Source organism: Rutidosis leptorrhynchoides, chromosome 2 (assembly GCF_046630445.1).
Source record: "Rutidosis leptorrhynchoides isolate AG116_Rl617_1_P2 chromosome 2, CSIRO_AGI_Rlap_v1, whole genome shotgun sequence".
Classification (NCBI taxonomy): domain Eukaryota; kingdom Viridiplantae; phylum Streptophyta; class Magnoliopsida; order Asterales; family Asteraceae; genus Rutidosis; species Rutidosis leptorrhynchoides.
This window is the reverse complement of record NC_092334.1, coordinates 534,826,319-534,854,233: the sequence shown is the minus strand read 5'-3', so window position 1 is coordinate 534,854,233 and position 27,915 is coordinate 534,826,319. Positions and strand designations below refer to the sequence as shown.

The 27,915-nt window shown below is 34.4% G+C and overlaps 1 protein-coding gene across 1 annotated transcript in view; it reads right to left on the bottom strand.

The window, feature by feature from the left end:
- The window catches only part of LOC139889619 (sec-independent protein translocase protein TATB, chloroplastic-like), a 52,153-nt gene extending 24,756 nt beyond the window's left edge, over positions 1-27,397 (bottom strand). The window contains exons 1-5 of the mRNA XM_071872562.1: positions 27,166-27,397; positions 19,685-19,809; positions 19,370-19,429; positions 18,879-19,198; positions 11,634-11,642 (exon numbers count right to left, since the gene is read on the bottom strand). Coding sequence (XP_071728663.1) covers positions 11,634-11,642; positions 18,879-19,198; positions 19,370-19,429; positions 19,685-19,809; positions 27,166-27,397 — 746 coding nt within the window. The remainder of the gene's footprint in view (positions 1-11,633; positions 11,643-18,878; positions 19,199-19,369; positions 19,430-19,684; positions 19,810-27,165) is intronic.
- Positions 27,398-27,915: the final 518 nt, after the last annotated feature.

Below are 27,915 nucleotides of genomic sequence, written 5' to 3'. Positions count from 1 at the left end.
CTTTAGGTTAACGATCTTGTTAAATGTTGTTAACCCAATGTTTATAATATCAAATGAGATTTTAAATTATTATATTATCATGATATTATCATGTATGAATATCTCTTAATATGATATATATACATTAAATGTCTTTACAACGATAATCGTTACATATATGTCTCGTTTAAAAATCATTAAGTTAGTAGTCTTGTTTTTACATATGTAGTTCATTATTAATATACTTTATGATATGTTTTCTTATCATAGTATCATGTTAACTATATATATATATCCATATATATGTCATCATATAGTTTTTACAAGTTTTAACGTTCGTGAATCACCGATCAACTTGGGTGGTCAATTGTCTATATGAAACATATTTCAATTAATCAAGTCTTAACAAGTTTGATTGCTTAACATGTTGGAAACATTTAATCATGTAAATATCAATCTCAATTAATATATATAAACATGGAAAAGTTCGGGTCACTACAGACTGGTAGTCAGTCTGGAGGTCTTTACATGTTTGATGAGAAAAATTTGAATAATTTGGGTATGTTTTGCAATGTTTGTGTTCATTATGTTTCTGCTCAACTTTGGCATGCAAGACTTGGTCATCCATCTGATCAAGTCTTGAAGGTTTTAAAACAAAAACTGAATTTAAAAGATTTTAAAGAAAACTGTCCCTGTGATATTTGCCATAAGGCAAAACAAACCAGGGAACCCTTTCCTCTTAGTGATCATAAGTCACAAGAGTTAGGTGATTTGTTGCATTTAGATCTTTGGGGTCCTTTTAAAATTCAAAGTAAAGAAGGATATAAATATTTTTTGACTGTTGTTGATGATTTTTCAAGGGCTGTATGGATTTTTCTGTTGAAAACTAAAGAAGAAACTTTTGATAATGTTTTAGCTGTAATTAATTTAATTAAAAATCAGTTTAATAAAAATGTCAAAGTTTTAAGAAGTGATAATGGAACTGAATTTGTGAATAACAGAATGAATAATTTTTTAAAAGCAAAAGGTATTGTGCATCAAACTTCTTGTGCATATACTCCTCAACAAAATGGTATTGTAGAAAGAAAACATAGACGCTTGCTTAATGTAGCAAGAGCTCTAATGTTTCAAGGGGGGTTACCTTTAAATATGTGGAGTGATTGTATTTTAACTGCTTGCTATTTGATTAACAGGACTCCTTCAAGTGTGCTCTCTGGAAAGACCCCTTATGAATGTGTGTTTAAAAAAGAACCTAGTCTCTCTCATTTGAGGTGTTTTGGATGTTTATGTTATGCGACTGTTTTAAATCCTGAAAATAAATTTTCTAGTAGGTCTTACAAGTGTGTTTTAATTGGTTTTGGTAATGTTCAAAAGGGTTATAAATTGTTTAATTTGGAAAATAAAAGTATTCTGTTTTCTAGAGATGTAAAATTTTATGAAAACATTTTTCCATTGAAATCTGATTCTGTTGATCTGAATTTTAATGTTGATACTTCTGATAAAAATAATTTGCATTTGTTTGATAAAAATTTTTCAACAAACCAAAGCACCTCAAGTCCCAATGATGAAGGGAGAGCTGAATATGATGGTGATGGTAGTGGTACTACAGGCTCCACTAGAGATGATGACATTACAAGAGATGATTCATCTCCTAGTAATGAAAGTTGTCCTAGTGATGGTCAAAGTACTTCTGCAACTCCCATGGATAACATATCATCTCATGAGGGCAATAATTTTTCAAATACTCACCTGTAAGGAGGTCTGCCAGAGAATCTGTTTTTCCAAAGAAATTTGATGATTTTTTAGTTGAGGGAAAAGTTAAGTATGGAATTGAAAGAGTTGTTAATTATTCTTTTCTTAACTCTGAAAATAGATGTTTTACCTCTAATTTAAACAAATCTTATGAACCTAAAACATATTTTGAAGCTTCTAAGGATAGTAACTGGGTAGAAGCCATGAATCAAGAAATGGAAGCTCTTAATAGGAATAATACATGGATTATCACTGATCTTCCTCATGGTAGAAAACCTATTGGTAACAAATGGGTTTATAGGATTAAATATAAATCAAATGGAGAGATTGAAAGGTATAAAGCTAGACTTGTTGCAAAGGGATATAGTCAAAAGGAGGGAATTAATTATGATGAAACCTTTTCTCCTGTTGTGAAACATGTAACTGTTAGATGCATTATTACATTAGCTGTTCAAAATAATTGGACTCTTTATCAATTGGATATTAATAATGCTTTTCTTTATGGGGACTTACATGAAGAGGTGTACATGAAATTACCTGAAGGTTATTTTTCTTGTAATGATACTAAAGTTTGTAAATTAACCAAATCTTTATATGGATTAAAGCAAGCCCCAAGGCAGTGGAATTTTAAATTAAATTCTGCTTTGGTTGAGCATGGCTTTAAACAAAGTGTTAGTGATCATTCTTTATATGTTAAGTCAAATGATGATGTGTTTATTGCTTTGCTTGTTTATGTTGATGATATTGTTATAACTTGTAACAATGTTAAAGAAATTGACAAGTTTAAAGCTTTTCTTAAAACTAAATTTATGATAAAAGATCTTGGTGTTTTAAAATACTTTCTGGGAATTGAAATTTTACCTAATGACTTTGGTATTTGTATGAATCAAAGAAAGTATTGTCTTGAGCTATTAAATGATTATGGAATGCTTGGGTGTAAACCTTTAGGTACTCCTATTGAATCCAATGTTTGTGTTAAATGTAATCCAAGCAGTAAAGATGGTTTACTCAAAAATATTACTGAGTATCAAAAACTAGTAGGAAGATTAATTTATTTAACTCTTACTAGGCCTGATATTGCTTATTCTGTGCAAGTTTTGAGTCAATATATGCATGCTCCATTGCAGTCTCATTTTAATTTGGCTTTTAGAGTTTTGAGATATTTAAAAGGAGCTCCTGGAAAAGGAGTTCAGATTGTTAAAAGTAATACATTTAAGTTGCATGCTTATAGTGACTCTGACTATGCTAAATGCAAAATTGACAGAAAATCTGTTACAGGATACTTGGTTTATTTTTGTGATTCTTTGGTTTCTTGGAAAAGTAAAAAACAGGCTACAATTTCCAGATCTTCAGCAGAAGCTGAATATAGGGCTATGGGTTCTATAGCCTGTGAAATTATTTGGATTAAAAACTTGCTTTCTGAACTGAATATTAATGTTGAACTACCAATTAATCTTTTTTGTGATAATAGTTCAGCTTTACAACTTGTAGCAAATCTTGTTTTTCATGAAAGAACAAAGCATTTTGAAATTGATGTTCATTATATAAGGGATAAGGTTGCTACAGGTATCATCAAAGCTTTAAAAATTGGTTCTAGTGACCAACTTGCAGATATCTTAACCAAAGGGTTAAGTGTAGGTCAACATGAACAATTGGTTTCTCAGTTGGGATTGATTGACTTATTTCAAAATAAGTTTGAGGGGGAATGTTCAAAATAATATTTTCAATCAAACTTATTTTGAATAATATTTTTTATTTCTTCTTATTTGTGGTGTTTTCTAGATTTGTAACAGGTTTTGGAATGTTGGTGCTCTTGATGCTGTGTAGCAGGTTCATGAAGTGTTGCAGGATTTCATTCAAGAAAGCTTTATTTTATTGTTGAAGATTAAATTATTATTGCTTATAATAAAAGAAGCCTTGAAGACCATTTTATTCCAGTTTGGGCTAAAGTGCATTTCTTTTGTCAAGCCCAATTTATTGAAGTTGATTCCACATTGTGTTCAAGCCCATCTAGTGCTTCCTGGTTTCAAGTCGGGCCTATAAAAGGAAGACCCTATCTTCCATCTAGGGTTAACATTCTAATTCTTTCGACTGCAGCTTTGATTAATCAATCTCTGACCAATCTTCATATTCTCCAGATTTCTGTTTCATGTTTGTGAGATCAATACACATCTTGTGTTATTGATTGAGTGGTTGTTATTGTTTCCCGTATATTCATTTGATGTGAGTATAGAGTTGATTGTGGTAATTTTGGTAGATCGTGATTTCTGGATTGATTCTTTGTTGTGTAACCGTGTTTCTTATTGATTAGTGAAGATTATTGTTCGTTTGTATTAAGTTTTCACTTTTAATTTCATTCTTTAACCTATGTTTGACTTGATCGTTTGCAAGATAAAGTATGGATTAGTGACCTTGCGTGTTTTATGTTAAGATGTCAGTCATCACTTATGTGTATGTATGTGTGTCATCATCAAAACATATTCTTTGATTAATTACACTTTGGTTAATCATACTTAAGTTTATCGTTTAGTGTATTAACCCACATTCAACCAACAAACATAAAATTCACTCACAGCACGTAATCGAACATAACTAGTTTTCGAGCCCTCGCTTCGCGGTGGGGGTTCGGTTTTCAATGTATTTTATTGCGTTTAGTTTGTAAAATTATTCTGTGGCTATCGATGATGTCGTTGAAGCGCAACTCGAGTCGAACTAAAAGGTATAGCTCGTGAAAGATTTAAATGTTATGTTAAATTAACAATATATGTGCATCTCCGCGTTTCGCTATGGAGTTGTGGACTTTTAAAAATTTAACGCAAACTCAACGTGTATGAAAAGTACCCCAAATATTTAACTTTTTTTAAAAAGCGTCCGTTTTGCCATTGTGTTCCTAATTTTTTTTCGAGTTTAACGATAGTGTTGGAAAAATTTAACTCGTTGCGAGCGAGAAGATATGACCCGTTGAAGATTTGGGGGGAGTTTGTTTAAGATTTTTTATGAAAATTGTTATTTGACAATTTACCCCCTTTTTTGGGGGGGGGGGGGGGTGATTTGAATTTTCGGAAAAAGTCTGGGGTTAAATAATAATAATAATCCAAAAAAAAGGTGTAAAGTCGGAATTATCTCTGGTCACTATTCATTTCAACTATGTCTTTTAGATATAGGTATATAATATATATTCAAAAAAAAAAAAAAAACTATTTAATCTTTGAATTAAAAAACAAAAAAATTTACTTTTGTTACACGGTAGTAAAATGGTAGCAGACGGTCACCAAGGTATCTGGGAAGTAATAAATTACGATGGCCCCTTAATTGAGAACATAAGTAAACTATGAATATGAGATCTTAAAATATATTGTATCAATGTCTTGAGGGAAACACCTTCTCAGTGATGCCGATAACTTGCCTTTCAAAAAAAAAAAAAAAAAATGTCTTGAGGGAAATGTTCAGTCTAATACTTCTGGACAGTAACTACTTACATACTAAGTATCATGTTATATAATACTAAAGGTTGAGAAAGTAAAAAGACGGAGACGAGTTGGGACCTTGGAACGACTAGTCTAAAGAGTAAGGGCTAGTCGGAATGTTGACCAACGTTGACATTTAATAATAAACATACTATGCATTAAACATATATATCACGCATAAATATAGCGAATATAAACACAAATATAGGACACAAAATCTAAACATAGAAAATATTAAAACTTTGACATACTTTAAGCAACCTTGACTTTGACCGACCTGGACCGACTATGACCAACTTTGACCGCCTTTGAGCTTAATTTTTAGCGTTGACTGGTTAATTAGATGCTTTTGTGAGAAACGGGGCAGACTAGTCATAAAAACGACTAGTCGTCCGACTTTTGCAGCACTAGTAATACTCAAATGTGTCGAATCTCCTTTAATAGTGACAAAACAAGGGGAAACCACGATGATATCATCAAATGTTTAAACCACACTTGAGAAAGCACAAAATGAAATGTCCCGTTCTTATTGATTAAAAAACGTTCCATATTAATTGATTTCGTTGCGAGGTTTTGACCTCTATATGAGACGTTTTTCAAAGACTGCATTCATTTTTAAAACAAACCATAACCTTTATTTCATAAAATAAGGTTTAAAAAGCTTTACGTAGATTATCAAATAATGATAATCTAAAATATCCTGTTTACACACGACCATTACATAATGGTTTACAATACAAATATGTTACATCGAAATTAGTTTCTTGAATGCAGTTTTTACACAATATCATACAAACATGGACTCCAAATCTTGTCCTTTTTTTAGTATGCAACAGCGGAAGCTCTTAATATTCACCTGAGAATAAACATGCTTTAAACGTCAATAAAAATGTTGGTGAGTTATAGGTTTAACCTATATATATCAAATCGTAACAATAGACCATAAGATTTCATATTTCAATACACATCCCATACATAGAGATAAAAATCATTCATATGGTGAACACCTAGTAACCGACATTAACAAGATACATATATAAGAATATCCCCATCATTCCGGGACACCCTTCGGATATGATATAAATTTCGAAGTACTAAAGCATCCGGTACTTTGGATGGGGTTTGTTAGGCCCAATAGATCTATCTTTAGGATTCGCGTCAATTAGGGTGTCTGTTCCCTAATTCTTAGATTACCAGACTTAATAAAAAGGGGCATATTCGATTTCGATAATTCAACCATAGAATGTAGTTTCACGTACTTGTGTCTATTTTGTAAATCATTTATAAAACCTGCATGTATTCTCATCCCAAAAATATTAGATTTTAAAAGTGGGACTATAACTCACTTTCACAGATTTTTACTTCGTCGGGAAGTAAGACTTGGCCACTGGTTGATTCATGAACCTATAACAATATATACATATATATCAAAGTATGTTCAAAATATATTTACAACACTTTTAATATATTTTGATGTTTTAAGTTTATTAAGTCAGCTGTCCTCGTTAGTAACCTACAACTAGTTGTCCACAGTTAGATATACAGAAATAAATCGATAAATATTATCTTGAATCAATCCACGACCCAGTGTATACGTATCTCAGTATTGATCACAACTCAAACTATACATATTTTGGAATCAACCTCAACCCTGTATAGCTAACTCCAACATTCACATATAGAGTGTCTATGGTTGTTCCGAAATATATATAGATGTGTCGACATGATAGGTCAAAACATTGTATACGTGTCTATGGTATCTCAAGATTACATAATATACAATACCAGTTGATTAAGTTATGGTTGGAATAGATTTGTTACCAATTTTCACGTAGCTAAAATGAGAAAAATTATCCAATCTTGTTTTACCCATAACTTCTTCATTTTAAATCCGTTTTGAGTGAATCAAATTGCTATGGTTTCATATTGAAATCTATTTTATGAATCTAAACAGAAAAAGTATAGGTTTATAGTCAGAAAAATAAGTTACAAGTCGTTTTTGTAAAGGTAGTCATTTTAGTCGAAAGAACGACGTCTAGATGACCGTTTTAGAAAACGTACTTCCACTTTGAGTTTAACCATAATTTTTGGATATAGTTTCATGTTCATAATAAAAATTATTTTCTCAGAATAACAACTTTTAAATCAAAGTTTATCATAGTTTTTAATTAACTAACCCAAAACAGCCCGCGGTGTTACTACGACGGCGTAAATCCGGTTTTACGGTGTTTTTCGTGTTTCCAGGTTTTAAATCATTAAGTTAGCATATCATATAGATATAGAACATATGTTTAGTTAATTTTTAAAAGTCAAGTTAGAAGGATTAACTTTTGTTTGCGAACAAGTTTAGAATTAACTAAACTATGTTCTAGTGATTACGAGTTTAAACCTTCGAATAAGATAGTTTTATATATATGAATCGAATGATGTTATGAACCTCATTAATACCTCAAGTTTAGTAGGTAAACCTACTGGAAGTGACAAAAAATGATCTAGCTTCAAAGGATCTTGGATGGCTTGAAAGTTCTTGAAGTAGGATAATGACACAAAAACAAGTTCAAGTAAGATTTTTACTCGAATTAAGATAGTTTATAGTTATAGAAATTGAATCAAAGTTTGAATATGAATATTACCTTGAATAAGAAAGATAACCTACTGTATATAACAAAGGTTTCTTGATCTTAGATGATTACTTGGAATGGATTAGAAAGCTTGGAAGTAAATTAGTAAACTTGAAGGGATTTTTGAAGTGTTCTTGAAGTGTTCTTCCTATGATGATTATAGCTTGATTCTTGAAGTGATTTTTGATGAATATGATGATTAACTACTGGAAAAATACATTCATAATAGTGTGTGTGTGTTGAGAGAGAATTAGAAAGAGAATTGGAAGTGAAATGGAGTGAATGATGAGTGGTAATTGGTGAGTGGTGAGTGGGGTTAAAAGGAGTTCTAGTTAGTTGACTAGCTCATGGTAGAAGTTAAAATTGATTAGTCATACATGACATAATCAAGAGTGGAATCCCATGCTAGTTCCTATTGGTATATACCCATAGTAAGTACGTTTTGAAGCTGTGTATAATACGGGTAAGAATACGACTAGAATTCTTGATGAAAGAAAAGAATGGGAAAGTAACTGTAACCATTTTCATTAAGTATGAGTGTTTTGATATATGTTTTGAAGTCTTCCAAAAGTATTTTAATACATCTAAATACACTACATGTATATACATTTTAACTGAGTCGTTAAGTCATCGTTAGTCGTTACATGTAAGTGTTGTTTTGAAACCTTTAAGTTAACGATCTCAATTAATGTTGTTAACCCATTGTTTATTATATCTAATGAGATGTTAAATTATTATATTATCATGATATTATGATATATTAATATATCTTAATATGATATATATACATTTAAATGTCGTTACAACGATAATCGTTACATATATGTCTCGTTTCGAAATCCTTAAGTTAGTAGTCTTGTTTATATGTATATAACTCATTGTTAATATACTTATGGAGATACTTACTTATCATAATCTCATGTTAACCATATGTATATCCATATATATATATCGTCATGTCGTTTTTACAAGTTTTAACGTTCGTGAATCGCCTGTCAACTTGGGTGGTCAATTGTCTATATGAAACATATTTCAATTAATCAAGTCTTAACAAGTTTGATTGCTTAACATGTTGGAAACATTTAATCATGTAAATATCAATCTCAATTAATATATATAAACATGGAAAAGTTCGGGTCACTACAGTACCTACCCGTTAAATAAATTTCGTCCCGAAATTTTAAGCTGTTGAAGGTGTTGACGAATCTTCTGGAAATAGATGCGGGTATTTCTTCTTCATCTGATCTTCACACTCCCAGGTTAACTCGGGTCCTCTACGAGCATTCCATCGAACCTTAACAATTGGTATCTTGTTTTGCTTAAGTCTTTTAACCTCACGATCCATTATTTCGACGGGTTCTTCGATGAATTGAAGTTTTTCGTTGATTTGGATTTCATCTAACGGAATAGTGAGATCTTCTTTAGCAAAACATTTCTTCAAATTCGAGACGTGAAAAGTGTTATGTACAGCCGCGAGTTGTTGAGGTAACTCAAGTCGGTAAGCTACTGGTCCGACACGATCAATAATCTTGAATGGTCCAATATACCTTGGATTTAATTTCCCTCGTTTACCAAATCGAACAACGCCTTTCCAAGGTGCAACTTTAAGCATGACCATCTCTCTAATTTCAAATTCTATATCTTTTCTTTTAATGTCAGCGTAGCTCTTTTGTCGACTTTGGGCGGTTTTCAACCGTTGTTGAATTTGGATGATCTTCTCGGTAGTTTCTTGTATAATCTCCGGACCCGTAATATGTCTATCCCCCACTTCACTTCAACAAATCGGAGACCTGCACTTTCTACCATAAAGTGCTTCAAACGGCGCCATCTCAATGCTTGAATGGTAGCTGTTGTTGTAGGAAAATTCTGCTAACGGTAGATGTCGATCCTAACTGTTTCCGAAATCAATAACACATGCTCGCAGCATGTCTTCAAGCGTTTGTATTGTCCTTTCGCTCTGCCCATCAGTTTGTGGATGATAGGCAGTACTCATGTCTAGACGAGTTCCTAATGCTTGCTGTAATGTCTGCCAGAATCTTGAAATAAATCTGCCATCCCTATCAGAGATAATAGAGATTGGTATTCCATGTCTGGAGACGACTTCCTTCAAATACAGTCATGCTAACTTCTCCATCTTGTCATCTTCTCTTATTGGTAGGAAGTGTGCTGATTTGGTGAGACGATCAACTATTACCCAAATAGTATCAAAACCACTTGCAGTCCTTGGCAATTTAGTGATGAAATCCATGGTAATGTTTTCCCATTTCCATTCCGGGATTTCGAGTTGTTGAAGTAGACCTGATGGTTTCTGATGCTCAGCTTTGACCTTAGAACATGTCAAACATTCTCCTACGTATTTAGCAACATCGGCTTTCATACCCGGCCACCAAAAATGTTTCTTGAGATCCTTGTACATCTTCCCCGTTCCAGGATGTATTGAGTATCTGGTTTTATGAGCTTCTCTAAGTACCATTTCTCTCATATCTCCAAATTTTGGTACCCAAATCCTTTCAGCCCTATACCGGGTTCCGTCTTCCCGAATATTAAGATGCTTCTCCGATCCTTTGGGTATTTCATCCTTTAAATTTCCCTCTTTTAAAACTCCTTGTTGTGCCTCTTTTATTTGAGTAGTAATGTTATTATGAATCATTATATTCATAGATTTTACTCGAATGGGTTCTCTGTCCTTCCTGCTCAAGGCATCGGCTACCACATTTGCCTTCCCCGGGTGGTAACGAATCTCAAGTCGTAATCATTCAATAATTCAATCCACCTACGCTGCCTCATATTCAGTTGTTTCTGATTAAATATGTGTTGAAGACTTTTGTGGTCGGTATATATAATACTTTTGACCCCATATAAGTAGTGCCTCCAAGTCTTTAATGCAAAAACAACCGCGCCTAATTCCAAATCATGCGTCGTATAATTTTGTTCATGAATCTTCAATTGTCTAGACGCATAAGCAATCACCTTCGTTCGTTGCATTAATACACAACCGATACCTTGCTTTGATGCATCACAATAAATCACAAAATCATCATTCCCTTCAGGCAATGACAATATAGGTGCCGTAGTTAGCTTTTTCTTCAATAACTGAAACGCTTTCTCTTGTTCATCATTCCATTCAAATTTCTTCCCTTTATGCGTTAATGCAGTCAAGGGTTTTGCTATTCTGGAAAAGTCTTGGATGAACCTTCTGTAGTAACCAGCTAGTCCTAAAAACTGGCGTATGTGTTTCGGAGTTTTCGGGGTTTCCCACTTTTCAACAGTTTCTATCTTTGCCGGATCCACCTTAATACCTTCTTTGTTCACTATGTGACCGAGGAATTGAACTTCTTCTAACCAAAATGCACACTTTGAAAACTTACCGTACAATTCTTCCTTCCTCAATACTTCTAACACCTTTCTCAAATGTTCACCGTGTTCTTGGTCATTCTTTGAGTAAATAAGTATGTCATCAATGAAAACAATGACAAACTTGTCAAGGTATGGTCCACACACTCGGTTCATAAGGTCCATGAATACAGCTGGTGCATTAGTTAAACCAAACGGCATGACCATAAACTCGTAATGACCGTAACGTGTTCTGGAAGCAGTCTTTGGAATATCATCTTCTTTCACCCGCATTTGATGATACCCGGAATGTAAGTTAATCTTTGAATAAACAGACGAGCCTTGTAGTTGATCAAATAAGTCGTCGATTCTCGGTAGTGGGTAGCGGTTCTTGATGGTAAGTTTGTTCAACTCTCGGTAGTCGATACACAACCTGAATGTACCATCTTTCTTCTTGACAAATAAAACAGGAGCTCCCCACGGTGATGTGCTTGGTCGAATGAAACCATGCTCTAAAAGTTCTTGTAATTGGCTTTGCAGTTCTTTCATCTCGTTGGGTGCGAGTCTGTAAGGAGCACGAGCTATTGGTGCAGCTCATGGTACAAGATCTATTTGAAATTCAACGGATCGATGTGGGGGTAATCCCGGTAATTCTTTCGGAAATACATCGGGAAATTCTTTTGCAATGGGAACATCATTGATGCTCTTTTCTTCAGTTTGTACTTTTTCGACGTGTGCTAGAACAGCATAGCAACCTTTTCTTATTAGTTTTTCTGCCTTCAAATTACTAATAAGATGTAGCTTCGTGTTGCCCTTTTCTTCGTACACCATTAAGGGTTTTCCTTTTTCTCGTATAATGCGAATTGCATTTTTGTAACAAACGATCTCTGCTTTCACTTCTTTCAACCAGTCCATACCGATTATCACATCAAAACTCCCTAACTCTACTGGTATCAAGTCAATCTTAAATGTTTCGCTAACCAGTTTAATTTCTCGATTCCGACATATATTATCTGCTGAAATTAATTTACCATTTGCTAATTCGAGTAAAAATTTATTATCCAAAGGCGTCAATGGACAACTTAATTTAGCACAAAAATCTCTACTCATATAGCTTCTATCCACACCCGAATCAAATAAAACTTAAGCAGATTTATTGTCAATAAGAAACGTACCCGTAACAAGCTCCGGGTCTTCCTGTGCCTCTGCCGCATTAATATTGAAAACTCTTCCGCGGCCTTGTCCATTCGTGTTCTCCTGGTTCGGGCAATTTCTAATAATGTGCCCCGGTTTTCCACATTTATAACAAACTACATTGGCATAACTTTCTCCGACACTACTTCCTCTGCCATTACTCGTTCCGACACCATTTGTTCCTTTCGTTCTATTAACCCCTGGTCCGTAGACCTCACACTTCGCCACGCTATGACCATTTCTTTTACACTTGTTACAAAATTTGGTGCAGAACCCCGAGTGATACTTTTCACACCTTTGGCATAGGTGCTTCTGATTGTTGTTTTTGTTGCGGTTATTATTGTTGTTGGGATGATTGTTATAGTTGCTATTGTTGTTGTTGTTGTTGTTGTTGTTGGGCCGTTTGTTGTAGTTGCGATTGATGTTGCGATTGTTGGGATAATTGTTGCGATTATTGTTGTAATTGCTGTTGTTGTTGTATTGGTGATTCTTATCACCATTTTCCTCCCACTTTCTTTTGACTTGCTTCACATTGGCCTCTTCAGCAGTCTGTTCTTTAATTCTTTCTTCAATCTGGTTCACTAGTTTGTGAGCCATTCTACATGCCTGTTGTATGGAGGCGGGCTCGTGTGAACTTATATCTTCTTAGATTCTTTCCGGTAATCCTTTCACAAACGCGTCGATCTTCTCTTCCTCATCTTCGAATGCTCCCGGACACAATAGGCACAATTCTGTGAATCGTCTTTCGTACGTGGTAATATCAAATCCTTGGGTTCGTAACCCTCTAAGTTCTGTCTTGAGCTTATTGACCTCGGTTCTGGGACGGTACTTCTCGTTCATCAAGTGCTTGAATACTGACCACGGTAGTGCGTACGCATCGTCTTGTCCCACTTGCTCTAGATAGGTATTCCACCATGTTAACGCAGAACCTGTGAAGGTATGCGTAGCGTACTTTACTTTGTCCTCTTCAGTACACTTACTTATGGCAAACACCGATTCGACCTTCTCGGTCCACCGTTTCAATCCGATCGGTCTTTCGGTACCATCAAATTCCAAAGGTTTGCAGGCAGTGAATTCTTTGTAGGTGCATCCTACACGATTTCCTGTACTGCTAGATCCAAGGTTATTGTTGGTATGTAGCACAGCCTGTACTGCGGCTATGTTTGAAGCTAGAAAAGTACGGAATTCCTCTTCATTCATATTCACGGTGTGTCGAGTAGTCGGTGCCATTTCCTTCAAAATAGTCAAATGGAACAAGTTAATCATACAGAATATTAAGAGTAGTTAATAGTATTTCGTAGCATAATATGAACTCATTTATAAAAGCTTTTTCTTCATATTAGCGTTTTATAAGTTTAAATTCGGGTAGTACCTACCCGTTAAGTTCATACTTAGTAGCTAATATACAATTCAACTACTACAATTCTATATGAAAAACTGATTATAATAATATTTCGCGTTCAAACTTTTACACAATATTTTACAAACTTACAATACCGCTTATTTTACATATAGCATGAAATATAGCACACAATAAATTTGATACAAGATGGTTGTGAAGATAATTCTAGCTAGTACACAAGTCGTTCAGCAAAGGCAATAAAGACACGTAATTCATACGTCCAGAAACAAGTCATGCATTCTGGTTTTACAAGGATTACTTCCCATCCTTGGTCTTGTGGAACATAACCATTATGGCCGTTGATAAGACAGCGTGTTGTAACGTCGTCAAAGGGACGAGGGTTACGTAATGTCCAACAGTCCCGTAACAATCTAAAAACCTCATTTCTTACCCCAATTACCGACTCCGTCACTTGTGGGAACGTTTTGTTTAATAGTTGTAGCCCAATGTTCTTGTTCTCACTTTGGTGAGAAGCGAACATTACTAATCCGTAAGCATAACATGCTTCTTTATGTTGCATGTTAGCCGCTTTTTCTAAATCACGAAGTCCAATATTCGGATATATTGAGTCAAAATAATTTCTTAACCCATTGCGTAAAATAGCATTTGGGTTCCCCGCAATATATGCGTCAAAGTAAACACATCGTAACTTATGGATTTCCCAATGTGATATCCCCCATCTTTCGAACGAAAGCCTTTTATAAACCAAGGCATTCTTGGAACGTTCTTCGAATGTCTTACAAACTGATCTCGCCTTAAATAGTTGTGCCGAAGAATTCTGACCGACTCTAGACAAGATTTCATCAATCATGTCTCCGGGTAGGTCTCTTAAAATATTGGGTTGTCTATCCATTTTGTGTTTTTATACTGTAAAATAGACAAGAGTTAGATTCATAAAAAAAAATACTTATTAATACAAGCAATTTTTACATATATCATAAAGCATAAGCACACTATATTACTTATATTACACCACACGAATACAACTATCTTATTCCGACTCGCTTGTTTCTTCTTCTTCGGTTTTGGTTCGTTTTGCCAAGTTTCTAGGGATATATGATGTTCCCCTAATACGAGCCGTCGTTATCCACATTGGTTTAGAAAAACCTGGTGGTTTAGAGGTTCCCGGTTCATTGTTACAACTTAAGGACTTCGGGGGTTGACGATACATATAAAGTTCATCGGGGTTGGAATTAGATTTCTCTATTTTTATGCCCTTTCCCTTATTATTTTCTTTTGCCTTTTTAAATTCAGTTGGGGTAATTTCTATAACATCATCGGAATTCTCGTCGGAATCCGATTCATCAGAGAATTGGTAATCCTCCCAATATTTTGCTTCCTTGGCGGAAACACCATTGACCATAATTAACCTTGGTCGGTTGGTTGAGGATTTTCTTTTACTTAACCGTTTTATTATTTCCCCCACCGTTTCTATTTTTTCATCCGGTTCCGATTCTTCTTCCGGTTCCGATTCTTCTTCCGGTTCCGACTCTTCTTCCGGTTCCTCTTCCGGAACTTGTGAATTAGTCCACGAATCATTCCAATTTACATTTGACTCTTCATTATTATTAGGTGAGTCAATGAGACTTGTTCTAGAGGTAGACATCTATCACATAATATCAAACGCGTTAAGAGATTAATATATCACATAATATTCACATGTTAAAAATATATAGTTTCCAACAAAATTTGTTAAGCAATCATTTTTCAAGTAAACACGGTCGAAGTCCAGACTCACTAATGCATCCTAACAAACTAGATAAGACACACTAATACAAAATTCTAGTTCTCTAAGACCAACGCTCGGATACCAACTGAAATGTCCCGTTCTTATTGATTAAAAAACGTTCCATATTAATTGATTTCGTTGCGAGGTTTTGACCTCTATATGAGACGTTTTTCAAAGACTGCATTCATTTTTAAAACAAACCATAACCTTTATTTCATAAATAAAGGTTTAAAAAGCTTTACGTAGATTATCAAATAATGATAATCTAAAATATCCTGTTTACACACGACCATTACATAATGGTTTACAATACAAATATGTTACATCGAAATTAGTTTCTTGAATGCAGTTTTTACACAATATCATACAAACATGGACTCCAAATCTTGTCCTTTTTTTAGTATGCAACAGCGGAAGCTCTTAATATTCACCTGAGAATAAACATGCTTTAAACGTCAACAAAAATGTTGGTGAGTTATAGGTTTAACCTATATATATCAAATCGTAACAATAGACCACAAGATTTCATATTTCAATACACATCCCATACATAGAGATAAAAATCATTCATATGGTGAACACCTAGTAACCGACATTAACAAGATACATATATAAGAATATCCCCATCATTCCGGGACACCCTTCGGATATGATATAAATTTCGAAGTACTAAAGCATCCGGTACTTTGGATGGGGTTTGTTAGGCCCAATAGATCTATCTTTAGGATTCGCGTCAATTAGGGTGTCTGTTCCCTAATTCTTAGATTACCAGACTTAATAAAAAGGGGCATATTCGATTTCGATAATTCAACCATAGAATGTAGTTTCACATACTTGTGTCTATTTTGTAAATCATTTATAAAACCTGCATGTATTCTCATCCCAAAAATATTAGATTTTAAAAGTGGGACTATAACTCACTTTCACAGATTTTTACTTCGTCGGGAAGTAAGACTTGGCCACTGGTTGATTCACGAACCTATAACAATATATACATATATATCAAAGTATGTTCAAAATATATTTACAACACTTTTAATATATTTTGATGTTTTAAGTTTATTAAGTCAGCTGTCCTCGTTAGTAACCTACAACTAGTTGTTCACAGTTAGATATACAGAAATAAATCGATAAATATTATCTTGAATCAATCCACGACCCAGTGTATACGTATCTCAGTATTGATCACAACTCAAACTATACATATTTTGGAATCAACCTCAACCCTGTATAGCTAACTCCAACATTCACATATAGAGTGTCTATGGTTGTTCCGAAATATATATAGATGTGTCGACATGATAGGTCGAAACATTGTATACGTGTCTATGGTATCTCAAGATTACATAATATACAATACCAGTTGATTAAGTTATGGTTGGAATAGATTTGTTACCAATTTTCACGTAGCTAAAATGAGAAAAATTATCCAATCTTGTTTTACCCATAACTTCTTCATTTTAAATCCGTTTTGAGTGAATCAAATTGCTATGGTTTCATATTGAAATCAATTTTATGAATCTAAACAGAAAAAGTATAGGTTTATAGTCGGAAAAATAAGTTACAAGTCGTTTTTGTAAAGGTAGTTATTTCAGTCGAAAGAACGACGTCTAGATGACCGTTTTAGAAAACATACTTCCACTTTGAGTTTAACCATAATTTTTGGATATAGTTTCATGTTCATAATAAAAATCATTTTCTCAGAATAACAACTTTTAAATCAAAGTTTATCATAGTTTTTAATTAACTAACCCAAAACAGCCTGCGGTGTTACTACGACGGCGTAAATCCGGTTTTACGGTGTTTTTCGTGTTTCCAGGTTTTAAATCATTAAGTTAGAATATCATATAGATATAGAACATATGTTTAGTTAATTTTTAAAAGTCAAGTTAGAAGGATTAACTTTTGTTTGCGAACAAGTTTAGAATTAACTAAACTATGTTCTAGTGATTACGAGTTTAAACCTTCGAATAAGATAGTTTTATATATATGAATCGAATGATGTTATGAACCTCATTACTACCTCAAGTTTAGTAGGTAAGCCTACTGGAAGTGACAAAAAATGATCTAGCTTCAAAGGATCTTGGATGGCTTGAAAGTTCTTGAAGTAGGATCATGACACAAAAACAAGTTCAAGTAAGATTTTTACTCGAATTAAGATAGTTTATAGTTATAGAAATTGAATCAAAGTTTGAATATGAATATTACCTTGAATAAGAAAGATAACCTACTGTATATAACAAAGGTTTCTTGATCTTAGATGATTACTTGGAATGGATTAGAAAGCTTGGAAGTAAATTAGTAAACTTGAAGGGATTTTTGAAGTGTTCTTGAAGTGTTCTTCCTATGATGATTATAGCTTGATTCTTGAAGTGATTTTTGATGAAGATGATGATTAACTACTGGAAAAATACGTTCATAATAGTGTGTGTGTGTTGAGAGAGAATTAGAAAGAGAATTAGAAGTGAAATGGAGTGAATGATGAGTGGTAATTGGTGAGTGGTGAGTGGGGTTAAAAGGAGTTCTAGTTAGTTGACTAGCTCATGGTAGAAGTTAAAATTGATTAGTCATACATGACATAATCAAGAGTGGAATCCCATGCTAGTTCCTATTGGTATATACCCATAGTAAGTATGTTTTGAAGCTGTGTATAATACGGGTAAGAATACGACTAGAATTCTTGATGAAAGAAAAGAATGGGAAAGTAACTGTAACCATTTTCGTTAAGTATGAGTGTTTTGATATATGTCTTGAAGTCTTCCAAAAGTATTTTAATACATCTAAATACACTACATGTATATACATTTTAACTGAGTCGTTAAGTCATCGTTAGTCGTTACATGTAAGTGTTGTTTTGAAACCTTTAAGTTAACGATCTCAATTAATGTTGTTAACCCATTGTTTATTATATCTAATGAGATGTTAAATTATTATATTATCATGATATTATGATATATTAATATATCTTAATATGATATATATACATTTAAATGTCGTTACAACGATAATCGTTACATATATGTCTCGTTTCGAAATCCTTAAGTTAGTAGTCTTGTTTATATGTATATAACTCATTGTTAATATACTTATGGAGATACTTACTTATCATAATCTCATGTTAACCATATGTATATCCATATATATATATCGTCATGTCGTTTTTACAAGTTTTAACGTTCGTGAATCGCCGGTCAACTTGGGTGGTCAATTGTCTATATGAAACATATTTCAATTAATCAAGTCTTAACAAGTTTGATTCCAACAAACATTTAATCATGTAAATATCAATCTCAATTAATATATATAAACATGGAAAAGTTCGGGTCACTACACAAAACATATCATAAACACAACTTTTCACACCAAATGATAGTTGAAACTTAAAAGAGTTTAAAGACTACTTACTAGTGTCATCTATAGGCTGGGAACCCTCAACGGTGTCTGCAGAAATCGTAGTTGTTTCCTGAGAATCTTCCGAAGTGACAGCTGGCGTCGTTGCCTGAGGATCCTCAGCAGTCGGAGTTGTGGTTGCTTGAGATGCATCTGTGGTGGTAGTAGACGGTGGTACCGCTGGCTGAGAATTCTCGAGATTATCAGCAGTAACCTGCTGACGTGGGGGTGATGTCACTGTGTTGGAACTGTAATTTTCTTGTGCGGGTTTCTTAAGTTCGTCGAGACCAATCTCTTTTTCAAGTGTGCTCTTGAATTCACGCGACACTTCCTATAATGAATTTAATTGCAATGTGTCACTTAACACATGGTAAATTCAGTGTAGACGAAATAAAATAATTGGTTATCTGATTCTGACACCTATAGTCAGAATAATCATTTTGATAAAAAAAAAACATTTAATAACCCTGAATGGAGTGTCGGTTATGTTTGTTTGAAATACCTGAAGTTCCCTGATTGTCGGTTGAAATGCTCGCAGAGTTTTTCCCAAATTTTTAGCAACCTGCAATTTATATCTATTACCAAAGATAGAATAGGAAGAGATTTATAACAGTATCATTTTTACGTTTATATTCAATTTAAAAATATAGTTGGCCTCTTTACGTGTAATATTTTATATAATCCATAGGGGAAACTTCAAAAAATTAACGGCAATTAATAAATTTGTTTGTCATGAATATCAATTCGAAGACTAAATGAGCATCCAAACAAACCCTTAGAAGCCTATAATGCAAAGGAGATATCAAACGGTGCTCACTTCTGCAAGACCTTTAGGGCCAAAAACCAACAAAGCTACAACTCCGATCACTAAAGCTTCAGGAGCTCCAACTCCAAATAAAGATGCAAACACACCAACCTTCCCTTTACATTTCTTACTCTTATCTGTAACCACACAATCAAAGCAATCATTTGAGCCTCAAAAACAAATTTTGACTTGGGAAGTCAAACTGTTTATTACATTTCAAGTTTTCAACTTCAAAATATACAACTATTAACTAACACCTTGACTATTACACATACTAATTTTGGAACCGGTAGCTGAAACTTATTTTTTAAAATCTTTAATTATATGAAAGGTAATGATGTAATTTAACATTCTATAAGTTAGAGAGCTTATTTTAAAAGTTACTTAAACTAGCTTCTTTTTTAGACCTTATTTGTAACATCCCGCGTTTTTTCGTTAAATTTATTTTTAACACTGTCTTTTTTTTAGATAATATCTTTCGTTATCTAAATTCGTAACTTTTGTTAACTAACATTCTTAATATTTCCGTTATTCGATTACAACATCTCTCGTTAATTTGTGTTTTTAAAATATTCGTTCGGTTAATTCCCGCACCCGCTTTTAAACTCGAGGGACTATTGGCGTCAAGTGGGCAAACTAGTTGACTAGGTCAACTAGTCAACCCACCACTACCACCACTCATTCATTCCCTCATCTCTTTCTCTCTTTCTCCTACTTCCACTTTTTGCTCTCAAACTCCAATATCACTAAATCATCATCTAAATTCGATCTAGGAGGCTTACAACAAAACAAATTACATATTCATGATCCTCTCTTCATCCTCTACATTTTGATACCAATTTCATCTCGTTTGGGTAACATTTCTAAAACTCTAGATTTCATGTTCTTAGTGTTTTTGACTTGAAATGGTGTTAGTTAGTGTCTATGGCTCAAGTCTAACATGAATATGTGTTTAGTTTGCTCGATTTGTTGTTTTGAGTAACTAGCTTGAATATGAAAAATGGGTGTGCTTAATCTTGAGTTTTGAGTGATTAAATGTTGTTTAAACGTTAAAGTTCATGTATTAAATGTGTTACTAGCATCATTAGCTTCATTTTGATGTGTAGGTTGATTTAGAAAAGCTTCATTTACAAAATGGTTGAATTCATGATTTTGGTAAGGGTTTGATGAACTTTAAAATGAACTTTTGATGCATTGAATGCTTTGAAATGTTGTTAGTAAGTGTTTAATTGTATGGTATATTTAATTACCTTCGAAACGGCATATCGTATGTATAAATTGGTTTCCCGAATCATGAAATGCACTTTTAGAACTTGAAACTTTGATTTTGAACATTTAACGATCATTTGACGAGGTTTTTGTTGTTTTAAATGATGAACTTGATTGATGAAATGTGTTTAGTGGTATTCCTCATCAAAATACGTTTCCAACGATATAAGATAAGTATTTTGAATGGTTACGGTTCATAAGTTATGATTGTTTGAAGTTGGATTCGTTTAAGTGTTCAAACTGCCCAGAATTGCTGAAACAGACACAGATGCGGCACATCTGAGAGGGATGCGGCTCATCTGATGCTGACTTCCCAAAAATTTCAATTTTCGTTTAATTCTAACTATGCTATGCACCTCCGATTGACATGAAACATGGCCAACATGCTTATATATGACTTCTAAGCTCAGAAAAATAGTTCGGGACCCGACCCGAACGTGTTGACTTTTTTATTGACTTTGACTTTGACAAAAGTTGGACTTTTAGTCAAACTTAACCAAACACTTATGCAATCGTTCTAACGTGCTTTTGTACTTATATCTGGCATGAAACTTGACAACGTGATTCACATGCTATATATTCGAGTCGTAACGAGCCATAGGACTAATTGAACACATTTCGCCCGACCTTGTGTCGTAACCAGTTAATTGATACAACTTACTTGTTTAGGTCAAGGCTAAACAACTTTCATGCACACGTTTACTTTGTGAAGTACCTTTATACTCGTGCACTCGAGGTGAGATCATAGTCCCATCTTTCAACAACTTTTATACTTTTAAATCATGGGATGAGAAACATATACAGTTTTATACTACATACTTTTATACTTTGAACACAAGTACGGAAACAAACATTCCACAGCGAGTTAGAACAAAAAGCCTCAATTCGATTATCATTAGTTACACTTGCAGGGTGTAAGCGAGAACTTATATTATGTGATCACATGGGCTTGACGAGCCTCATTCGGACGGTTCGCTAACGTCGGCGGATGAAATATATTTTCGGGTTTAGTGTATGTTCTAACACTACGCAACAGGGTGCAAAACAGTTAAGTCTTGATAATTGGGTGCTCACAAACATACTTTTGGAATGCAAACGATTTGGATAATCAACGTTATGAAAATACAAAATCTTGTGGTTCAAAAACAACGTTTACAAACACCTATGATTTCACCAACGTTTTTCGTTGACAGTTTTCTATATGTTTCTCAGGTTCATGAATGGCTATTTGATACATGCTTCCGCACACTTTGATTACTTGCTTGGAGTCAAGCATATATGAATACACTGGTGATAACACCTTTGGATTCAAACATATTTGTTTACATACTTACGCTATTTATAGCAACCGTGATTTTAAACTAATTATGTCGCAAGTTATTTTATTTATACTTTACAACTTTTGTAAACTTAAACTTGTTGTCGAACCGTTTGGTAAACTAAACTTTGTAAGTCTTGTACGTCTCAAATGAATGCGACATAATTTTGGTCAAACGTGTCTCATTTAGGGACTATGACCACGCAACGGGGCCTAAGTTAATGGCGCTGTCAATAACGATTTTGTAGATGGTATCAGAGCGTTGGTTGTAGGGATCTAGGATGTGCATTAGTATGTCTGACAGAGTCGTTAGGACGCATTAGTGAATCTAGACTACAACCGGATAGTTAGTCATTGCATTCTGACATACATTTGCTATAGATAGCACTTACTTGACTACTTGTGCATTTATACTTGAATTATTCTTAGGCAATCTTCTTAATGGTAGCAAGTTTTCATCATACGAATCTGTAATCTACCACTTTCCGGTAACACACGTAAATTCAAGATTCATACGCGTGAGGATGACGACGACTTCATTAGTCACACTAGTTCGGGAACTCTGTCTCCTCGGTTATTATTCATCACCGTCCCGGCTTACTATCCACAAGTGTTGTAAAGTTACCACCACTACTTTAGATAAGCATCATCATCACTACTTATCACTACGGTTACGTACTACTCGTTATCATAATTCGTTACTCTTTTCGTGCCTAAATACATTATTGTTTGACTTGAACAGCATTGACGTGAACAATCATTTATACACTTGCTTCGAGAAACGCATCTTCAGAGTCGCACAAATTCTTTCTATCTAATACAAGTCACGTTTGAGACGTCGTTACACTTTGTTCATTTTAGATCTTCACGATTACACAAACTTGAATCTATGGGGTGATGTGGGAATGGAGGTATGAGTTAGTATAATATAAAGATCAACGTGGTTATATTATAGTAAGTCATACCAAAGTTCTAATGACAAGTAATGGTGATTGGACTCGATCAACCTAATCATCACCATGTGCCATGTACATGACTTCATTTTTCTTGTTTGAACATCCGAAAACTCCGAGAATACTGATAACAACCATACCCGGGACACATCGTCGATTATTGTCGAACCATATTTATGCTTCCGAATGAATGACAAATTCTTTCGACTTCAACCATATGTTACACGTGTATACTATCTCGTTTTCGCAGTTTTATCGACGAACTACAATATGCTTGTTATGCTCACATCGAGGCGGAAACTTCTCTCGCATCACACTCGTACTCCCGTATAAGGAAATATTTTATCTAAATTCTCGATGGGGAGAGAGACTCTTCACATTATACTAGTATTCACCACGAGGGGGAATAGTCCTAACGAACGTTTTCAGAACCCGATAAGAAACTTGCTCTAACAAACGTTTTTAGAAACCGATAAATCTTTCGCGACGCGAATTTCTTGAAAAACTTGTTCTAACTAACGTTTTCAATTTCTAGCAAACTTATTCAAATATATCTTAAGGGACTGTACCTCGTTTCGGATCGAGATCCTCGTTTCACTTCTAGATTTCGGAGTGCCTTACAAAAAGCCTCGGGACCACGTTTAGACATGAGTACAACACACCAACCCCAAACCGATGGACCAAACAAACATACGATTCAAACCTTGGAAACCATAATACGAGTTTGTGTTATCAACTTCAAATTTTCTTGGGAAAATCCTTTGCCTTTAACCGAATTCTCTTACAACGATAGTTATCACACGAGTATTAATGCCACACCTTCCGAAAACTCATATAGCCGCAAATGTCGTTTTCTAAATTGTTGGACCGAAGTAGGTGACAAGCAAGTCACCGAACCCGAACTCATTCATGGAGTAACCGTTAAGATCGTTCCAATCCGAGAAAGGCTCAAAGCGGCCCGTAGTCGCCAAAAGAGCTACGCTAATGTTAGACGCAACCCTTTCGAATTCCAAGTGGGTAACCGTGTAACGATAAAATTCGCACCTTGAAAAGGTGCAATCCATTTTGGGAAACGTAGAAAGCTAAATCCACGATATATTGATCCTTTTAAAATCTTGGGGTGTTTTGGATCCGTTGCTAGCCGTTTAGATTTTTCGACCCATTTGAGTCTCCGTTCATCCTACATTCTATGTATCAAACTTAAAGACGTGTCCTACGAAACAAGAACTTGTTATTCTTTTCGATGATCTTGCTATCGATGATAAACTTCACTTCCTAGGAGGACCGGTTGAAACTATGAATCGTGAAACCAAATTTTGAAACAAAGTAAAACCCCGATTTTCGAAATTTGTTGAAATGCCCAAGGAAGTACCTTCACTTATCTGTAGATTTAACAACGCAAGATCTCGAAGAAGAAACAACGACTACTACTTCCAACTAAATTTCGGGACAAAATTTCTTTTAAGGTGTAGGTAATGTAACATCCCGCGTTTTTCCGTTAAATTTATTTTTAACACCGTCTTTTTTTTAGATAATATCTTTCGTTATCTAAATTCGTAACTTTCGTTAACTAACATTCTTAATATTTCCGTTATTCGATTACAACATCTCTCATTAATTTGCATTTTTAAAATATTCGTTTGGTTAATTCCCGCACCCGCTTTTAAACTCGAGGGACTATTGGCGTCAAGTGGGCAAACTAGTTGACTATAGGTCAACTAGTCAACCCACCACTACCACCACTCATTCATTCCCTCATCTCTTTCTCTCTTTCTCCTACTTCCACTTTTTGCTCTCAAACTCCAATATCACTAAATCATCATCTAAATTCGATCTAGGAGGCTTACAACAAAACAAATTACATATTCGTGATCCTCTCTTCATCCTCTACATTTTGGTACCAATTTCATCTCGTTTGGGTAACATTTCTAAAACTCTAGATTTCATGTTCTTAGTGTTTTTGACTTGAAATGGTGTTAGTTAGTGTCTATGGCTCAAGTCTAACATGAATATGTGTTTAGTTTGCTCGATTTGTTGTTTTGAGTAACTAGCTTGAATATGAAAAATGGGTGTGCTTAATCTTAAGTTTTGGGTGATCAAATGTTGTTTAAACGTTAAAGTTCATGTATTAAATGTGTTACTAGCATCATTAGCTTCATTTTGATGTGTAGGTTGATTTAGAAAAGCTTCATTTACAAAATGATTGAATTCATGATTTTGGTTAGGGTTTGATGAACTTTAAAATGAACTTTCAATGCATTGAATGCTTTGAAATGTTGTTAGTAAGTGTTTAATTGTATGGTATGTTTAATTACCTTCGAAACGGCATATCGTATGTATAAATTGGTTTCCCGAATCATGAAATGCACTTTTAGAACTTGAAACTTTGATTTTGAACATTTAACGATCATTCGACGAGGTTTTTGTTGTTTTAAATGATGAACTTGATTGATGAAATATGTTTAGTTGTATTCCTCGTCAAAATACCTTTCCAACGATATAAGATGCGTGTTTTGAATGTTATGGTTCATAAGTTATGGTTGTTTAAAGTTGGATTTGTTTAAGTGTTCAAACTGCCCAGAATTACTGAAACAGACACAGATGCGGCGCATCTGAGAGGGATGCGGCGCATCTGATACTGACTGCCCAAAAATTTCGATTTTCGTTTAATTCTAACTATGCTATGAACCTCCGATTGACATGAAACTTGGCCAACATGCTTATATATGACTTCTAAGCTCAGAAAAATAGTTCGGGACCCGACCCGAACGTGTTGACTTTTTCATTGAGTTTGACTTTGACAAAAGTTGGACTTTTAGTCAATCTTAACCAAACACTTATGTAATCGTTCTAACGTACTTTTATACTTATATCTGGCATGAAACTTGACAACGTGATTCACATGCTATATATTTGAGTCGTAACGAGCCATAGGACTAATTGAACACATTTCGCCCGACCTTGTGTCGTAACCGGTTAATTGATACAACTTACTTGTTTAGGTCAAGACTAAACAACTTTCATGCACACGTTTACTTTGTGAAGTACCTTTATACTCGTGCACTCAAGGTGAGATCATAGTCTCATCTTTCAACAACTTTTATACTTTTAAATCATGGGATGAGAAACATATACAGTTTTATACTACATACTTTTATACTTTGAACACAAGTACGGAAACAAACATTCCACAGCGAGTTAGAACAAAAAGCCTCAATTCGATTATCATTAGTTACACTTGCAGGGTGTAAGCGAGAACTTATATTATGTGATCACATGGGCTTGACGAGCCTCATTCGGACGGTTCGCTAACGTCGGCGGATGAAATATATTTTCGGGTTTAGTGCATGTTCTAACACTACGCAACAGGGTGCAAAACAGTTAAGTCTTGATAATTGGGTGCTCGCGAACATACTTTTGGAATGCAAACGATTTGGATAATCAAAGTTATGGAAATACAAAATATTGTGGTTCAAAAACAACGTTTACAAACACCTATGATTTTACCAACGTTTTTCGTTGACAGTTTTCTATATGTTTCTCAGGTACATGAATGGCTATTTGATACATGCTTCCGCACACTTTGATTACTTGCTTGGAGTCAAGCATACATGCATACACTAGTGATAGCACCTTTGGATTCAAACATATTTGTTTACATACTTACGCTATTTATAGAAACCGTGATTTTAAACTAATTATGTCGCAAGTTATTTCATTTATACTTTACAACTTTTGTAAACTTAAACGTGTTGTCGAACCGTTTGGTAAACTAAACTTTGTAAGTCTTGTACGTCTTAAATGAATGCGACATAATTTTGGTCAAATGTGTCTCATTTAGGGACTATGACCACGCAATGGGACCTAAGTTAACGGCACCGTCAATGACGATTTTGTCGGGTCGTTATAGTATTTGTTTCAATAGCTCTAGAATTTTTTTCACTCAAACATACCTAATCTCAAAGATTGTAGTGAAATTGACAGCCCATGTTTCCTGAGGCCATTCCAATTGGAAAATGGAGTTAACCCCAGATGAGGAACCCAGTTTAAAGGATGGATGGTTAGGGTTTTAGAACATGAAATTTTAGAAGCAAAACTTGGGGTTTTCTTTGAAATTGTGGGTGATGATGATGATGATGATGATGATGTTGATGAATATGGGGGATTAAATATGGCTGAAGCCATGATTTGGGGGTGATATGTATAGATTAATGTGAGTGGAACTTGAGGTTGAATTTAAGGGAAATTAGAAGTGTAAAATGTTCGAAGGAAGGTGGTTGGTGTTGGGCCCAACATGATCCTATTTTTCAGGGATATTTTAGGTTTAACATTTGGATTAATGTAAACACAGTTTAGCGTTTAGACTATAAACTTGTTATTTATATTTATGTATAATTATTATCAACAATATCAATATACGCAAATTTTAGCTTGATAAATAAAGATTTTACTAAAGAAAAATTAAGCGGTTGGTCGTTAACGTTTATCTCATATTTCACATTTACCACTTGATCATGCATATTTTTACCATAGGGTTAATATGCCTATACAATACGTAAAGGGGGGGGGGGGGGTTTAAGGATCTTAGAACAAGGCTCTCCGGTCCAGCTACCGTGAATAACCCTGGCCGACATGATGATGTCGGTGGGGTGGCCAAGTGATTAAGTCCACCTTCGATAACGGTCGTTGATCGGAAGGCCCCA